At 38.8% G+C, this 6689-nt stretch overlaps 1 protein-coding gene across 3 annotated transcripts in view; it reads right to left on the bottom strand.

The window, feature by feature from the left end:
* Positions 1-1407: 1407 nt before the first annotated feature.
* Positions 1408-6689, bottom strand: part of SCLT1 (sodium channel and clathrin linker 1) — a 223806-nt gene continuing 218524 nt past the window's right edge. For 2 of the 3 annotated variants that reach the window (XM_043486393.1, XM_043486394.1), the window contains 2 exons: positions 5987-6082; positions 1408-1956 (listed from right to left, as the gene is read on the bottom strand). In XM_043486393.1, the coding sequence (XP_043342328.1) occupies positions 1894-1956; positions 5987-6082 (159 nt within the window). In that variant the 3' untranslated portion in view covers positions 1408-1893. The remainder of the gene's footprint in view (positions 1957-5986; positions 6083-6689) is intronic. The other variant, XM_043486392.1, reaches the window with a different exon arrangement.

Below are 6689 nucleotides of genomic sequence, written 5' to 3'. Positions count from 1 at the left end.
TGGAAAGTTATAATGTCTTTTTAGAAAAAGATACTACTACTTATATTTCATTTGTCTACATTGCTAGTTTCTGAGGTGTTTTCTCCTACAGTTTCATTTTTTCGTCAGATACAATTCTAACATTTTCTCTGATTAAAAGTTTAAAAAATAAACATCATATTCTAAATATAAATATGAACATAACTCTGATAACATAAAAACCAGTCTATGAATGACACGGGAGGGAATTTAGAGATTCAAATGAATAATCTTTTAAGAAATGGAAATCAGCTGAGCGCCTGCCTGCCATTTGACTGTCGTGTCTGTATTATTTAGTCTCATCACCGCATCTGACACTACCAACCATTCGCTCCCTCCTGTCGAGAGTCCATCCATCCCTTAGTTTTTGTCGCACTGGGTTCTCTTGGTTACCAGTCTCTCACTGCTCCTATTCAGTCTCCTCCAATGACATTTCTTCCTGAAATCATTCAACCAACAAAGACATTTTCTAAGGTCTCTCCTCTAAGACTCTTTTTCAGTTTTTAAGCAGACAGCTCTGAACACGTTCCGTGCTCCGGGAGCCATGCTGAGTGCTGAGGATACAATGATGAGTGACAGACAGTTCTGCTCTCAAGGAGCTTGCAGTCTGTTGGGGAGGAGATAATATTAAACTAAAAAGCTTCAAAAAGAGTTACAGATTTTGTTAAGTGCTCCACAGGAAAAAACAGAGCATAGATTAAGAGCAATGCAACAAAGGGACCCTACTGAGTCTGGGGAAGACAGCACGAGGCAGGTTTGTGGGGAGCTGCACACAAATGGCCAAGTATGAGCAGAGACCCTGTGTGGGGAAGGAGGATAACGTAATGATGGGAGGGACAGAAGGGCATCGTCAGGACAGAGCACAAGCAATGGAGGGGAAGAGGTACTGACAGTACATCACACAGGGCCTTGAGGCCAGCCTCTACCCTCGTGGTTTCAAGTCTTAGCTCCAGGCCAAAGACCCCATGACTATCTCAATTTGTGGCACCAGTCCTAAACTTCTGACTGCTGGCTGGACATTTACACATGCATGTCCTCATGCCACCTCATTGTCTCTGGACTACCGCAATGGTCTCCTAACTTTCTGTCCAGGGGCAAACCCACCTACGCCGGTCACAGAAAGCAGGGAGCACCACGTTCAAACCAGCAGCAGAGAGTGACTGACTACAATGGGTCTATGAAAATCAACAGGGTGGCAACAGGTCAGTACCCCGCGGTCTCAGAACTTAGGATGCCCTTTGATTCCTACTGCTTTGAGTAATAGCGAAAACAAAACAAAAGAAGAACACCTCAAAACCCAAAACCCAGACAAACGAGAATCTTCCCAAGTTCTTAAATATCAATATTTGATAAATACTGAAAATCACATAAGGTAAAAATGAATCACTACAATTATACATTAAAGTACATGACAGCATCATTTTAGGAAGTACATAATTTATTACGTGTGAGTTCATAATAAAACAGATACTTGTGAACTTTAAAAATGAGTTATGAGTAACAGATGTGAAATTCTCAAATCCTGAAGCCTGAAATACTAAAATTCTTGCATTTTTTAAAAACTCTTTCTCATGATTAGCATAGTTTGAAAATTATGATGCTTTTCCAAGGGAAAAAGGAGAAATTAAAAAATAGACACGTTGATGAAGGCAATGCGTTCTTCCCAGCTGGCTTTATTCTCCACTGAAGCTCAATATTGGATTATCTTTTCTTTACTTACAGGAAGCTGTCACTCTTCTGTTTTCCAATAACCCTCCAAAGAGAATGGAAAACGCTTGTGCAAAATGACACTCTACGCAGGTTTTACCATTTTAATACACTTCTGGTCAACCGCTTCCCCAATTGTAGGGTTCTGTGAGTGAACGCTGAATAATTTTAAATATTTTCCAGATTCATCATGGAGGCTGCTTTTCTTCTCTGCACTGTAATTGCACTGAGCTGCAATTGAAATGAACAATCAGTGAGAAGTTAACTTTTTCTACGGGAAATCTTAGACTAGTATGAAGTGTAATGAATCACAACTTACAATTACTGAAAATAACTTTATTGTAAGGCCTCTTGTAAGAGGTCATTTTTTGTGTTCATTTCTCTTTTACTCTTGAGACTTTAAAATGATTACCCTAGAGATATGTGTGTCGAGTATGACTTTCCATAGCTCAGTGATATACTGACAATTCCAAAACATATTTAACGGATGGATGAAAGGCATCTAGATAAACGTTAACCAGCAAAGAGACCAGAACACAAACTAAGCGCAAGCCAGCACAGTGCAGGGCTGATCATAAAAAGATGATGACAGGTCACAATAAGTCTACTGCGAAAATAATCCTTAAATACGAAGTTGGAACTGATGACAGAGACACAAGGTGAAAAACATCTAACAGTAAAAAGGGCGCACAGCATAAGGAAGTCTTCCTGTCTCCCTCCTTCATTCCACACCCCTCTTTCCAGATACAACCACCACTTCCAGCCTCGAAACAAATTTCTTAAAATATCCTACATGAGAATACACACACATTATTGCCTCACTTTTTTTTGAAGAATGATAAAGGACTATATGCAGCTTTCATTTTCCCCCTACTGAACAGTCTACTTTATTCCATCTGTCTTTTATCTTCTGTGCACTCTGTTCCACTGCAGCACTTCTTTCTGGTTGTTGTTGATTAGCCACTCTGTTCAGAACATGAGCCTTTTATCAGATACTGCAACTATTTTTCTCAGTTTGTCACTGATGTTACTTTTTTACACAGAAATTTCCCTTGTATGGATATTCCATAGTCTAACTGGTTTCCTGTTGATGGGCATTTAACCTTTTAAAATGGTTAAACCTTTCAAGGTTTAATGGTTAAATCATTTAACCTTTTAAGATGGGTTTTTCTGTTGTTTTTTTTACTTTACAATATTGTATTGGTTTTGCCATACATTGACATGAATCCGCCACGGGTGTGCATGTATTCCCCATCCTGAACCCCCTCCCACCTCCCTCCCTTTTAAAATTATAGGCAGTGCTGCAATTAGTATTTTTACATGCTTCCTTGCATAGACTTGCCCAGGTGCAGGCATACCATCCACAGAATAAATTCTTAGAACTGCTGGGTCACAGGTTATGTACATTTACAATTCTGGAGACATACTGCCAAACTGGGGGCTTAAGAGGATGGACCAAGACACGTTCACCTCAGTGATGTGTGCAAGAGCTGGTACAGTGGATTCTCCCACTTCATGATCTGACAGGTGCAAAATACCATTAGATCACAGCTCCAATATGGATTTGCCTTCTGGGTGAGGATGAGCTGGGCATCTTTTAAAACTTTTAAAAGCCATCTGTCTTATATCTTCTGTGCACTCTGTTCCACTGCAGCACTTCTTTCTGGCTGTTGTTGATCAGTCACTCTGTTTAGAACATGAGCCTTTTATCATATGCGGCAACTATTTTTCTCAGTTTGTCACTGATGTTACTCTTTTATGCAGAAATTTGAAATCTCACATAGTCACATTAATTTATTTTCATAGTTTCTAGGTTTTGTGTCACCACACTGGTTTTTAAAAATCCGATACAGTGAAAAGAACACAATGTGGCATTCAGTAGTTCAGAGTGATACACTTAGAACATCTAACCGTAATCCAAAGTGGATGAAGGCCGTATAAGAAACTGTTGATCAGAATAGCACATTTCCAGCATGACTGAATGACTACAGGGCAGGGTTTGTGCTGAGCCAGTGAGGCCCAGTGAGGCTGAGCTGGACTGCCTGAGTAAAGACATCATGTGAGAGACAACAATAATCTTTCAACCCCTTTACTTTACTAAATATCAAGCCCTTAGCAGGATATTATTTCTAACAGCAGTTCCCAATTTCTGGAAGAATATGGGAAAGTCAGAAAGGATTCAGAGAAGGCAAAGATAAAGATTTTAAAAAATTGAATATATGTCTTAGAAACAAAGTTTATGAGTTGAATACTTTTAAAATAGAAAAAAAAAAAAAAATACTAACCCCAGGGAATAAATTCCTTTTTGTGTTTGGGGAAAATGGTAAATGATTACTTTCTGTCTTCAAATGAGAACAGAATGGCAGGAACAAAAAATTTAAGGAAAAATCTGTAAGGCAGTTACTGACAAAACATTTTAAAAAAGGCTCACAGAGATTAGGAGAATCTCTGCCATTGGAGAGTTTAAATAACAGGAGAAATATTAGTGTGGACTGCTGAGGTTTAATGCTGTTGGGAAGAGGATGGGAGTACATGCCAATTGGATTATATCATTAAGGTTCTGTAACTGGACCCTTGTTACTGTCCAACTCCAGGGAGCTGATTTTAAGTAGGCATTTTCTTTACCACAGGGTTTCCCTTGTGGCTCAGCTGGTAAAAAATCTGCCTGCAATGCAGGAGACCTGGATTTGATCCCTGGGTTGGGGAGATCCCCTGAAGAAGGGAATAGCTACCCACTCCAGTATTCTGGCCTGCCATGGACTGTATAGTCCATGGGGTTGCAAAGGGTCAGACATGACTGAGCAACTTTCACTTTCTTTACCACAGTCCTTAAAAAAGATAAACTTGAAGCTTTAAAGACTGTGATGTAGAAATTTAATTTCTATGTATCTAATTACCTATTTACCACTTAATGACCAGGCTAAGAGCTTTATATGTGCTAACTCCTTTGATCTGTCAATAACTATATCAGGGAGGTGTTATTATCCTAAACATGAAAAGACTGAGTCTTAGAGATGTTGAAACTGCCCAAGGTCACATGGCTAATTAATGGTACGAGGTTATTTGCTGGACACCAAAATACTTCCACTCAAGATACTGCCCTGAACATGTTGGCTCCTGTAACCTTATAATCTAAATGAATAAATGAATTCTTAAATAATTAGCTCATTCATCAGTCCATAATTTCATAAGAAATTAAACTTACCTGATAAAACTGTAATTACTTTTAAGAAGGAAAGGTAACAGAAGGGCAGGTTATGATTGGATTTTAAGAGCCATGCCATGCTCATACCAGAAGTAGATTAAAAAAAAAAAATCTATAAATATCACAAACTGAATTCCGTGAGTATTTAGGGTTAACTGCTTTACTATATATGAAATTATCCAATAATGTTAATTATTAGATTAATAATATCTAAGAATAATGTTAATTTTGATCAAAACAGTAAATTTATAACCAAATATAATTAATAATACACTTGGTTTGTTTCTGTCTATCTAAATTATCTGTTTCCAGCCTATCTTTATAATCTCACTAAACTCCTCTCATTTTGTTCCTAACAGGAGAGACTATTTGCTCCTACTTTAGAACAAATGGCCCATTTCATTTATATGATATGTGAGCATTATGAGTAATTGCCCCTTATTATTTCATGGATGTTCTGCATTTTCTACTCTATTTCCCATTGGACAACTTTTATGTGGTATTTGAGATTTATATGGTCACATACAAATGTGCATTAAATGAAGTTAAACCTATAAGCTAGGTAATTTTTTTCTATTTAAAAACTGCAATAAAAACAGTTAGTGCAATTTGGAACACTATATTCAAAGCAATGTAATTCACTTTCAAATCTCTCAGTGAATACCTGCCTACTTTTAGGCAGAACATAATTCTAGAGCAGTGCTTACCGTGGGAGCTGTTCTATATGATGCTGGCCAATATGACAGTCATGGCTTCACGCAGCTTTTGAGCATCTGAAGTCTGACTAGTGTGAGGATTTCAATTTAACTGATTTAAACTTAAACAGCTGCTAGTGGCTACAACTATCCATATTGGACAGTGCAGTTCTAGATTTAGGTGATGCTTATTTCTGTTTCTCAAGTTTACTTTTTCAATCTCAAATATTAAAGAGACTAATTTTAAGTAGCTTAGTCAAATAAAAGTAAAATTCTAGTTCTCTGGAAACTGTTAAGGAATTTTTTTATCTGTGACTTACTCAGACTCTCATCACCCAGGCATAATGAGGATGCTTCCTACCTGCTGGGAGGCCGAAGCAGCTCTCTGTTCGGCTTCACTCAGTCGCCTCTGAAGTCTGTTGGATTTTTCCTGATGCTCTAGGATTAACTTTTCATGCTATTAAGGGGAAATATAAGACAAGTTAGAAAACTGTACGTGGGATGGAGATGTTTCATGGAATTATCAATCAAAAATCTGAATATCATTTTATCACTTACAAAATGCAAAGACAATATATCTCCAAATTCGTATTTTTCAAGTTATGAACGCCAAAGTTCAAAGCTGGTTTTACATTATGACTAAATCGGTGTCCTCCCCACCCCCGCCCCCGCTGTCACAAACCACCAAAGAAAGTGAATTAAATCCAAAGCAAAGTGAACCTGAAGTGAAGACGAGGACGTTCAGTTTGAGATGCCAGAAAACTGCTCTGCCGTCACCGGTGAGCGTGACAGCACAGACCTGGGCCTCACAAGCAGAGGGTCAGGAGGGCCGGGCTGAGCCCGAGACTCACTTTTGTCAGGTTCTCGGGTGATGCTGACACTGTTGGCTGGGGCACTCGGAACCGCTGTGCTCGCAGAGCTTGCAGGGGAATGGTGACATCGTGCACACATTATTGAAGTCGAGGAGCAGAAAATACTCACTCCAGAAACCCTGACTTTTACAGAATCAGACTTATCTTAGGGCTTCCCTGGTGGCTCAGCAGTAAAGAATCTGCCTGCAATGC

This window comes from Cervus canadensis, chromosome 1 (assembly GCF_019320065.1).
Source record: "Cervus canadensis isolate Bull #8, Minnesota chromosome 1, ASM1932006v1, whole genome shotgun sequence".
NCBI classification, from domain to species: Eukaryota; Metazoa; Chordata; class Mammalia; order Artiodactyla; family Cervidae; genus Cervus; species Cervus canadensis.
The sequence above is the reverse complement of the archived record's forward strand: the minus strand, read 5'-3'. Positions and strand labels throughout refer to the sequence as shown.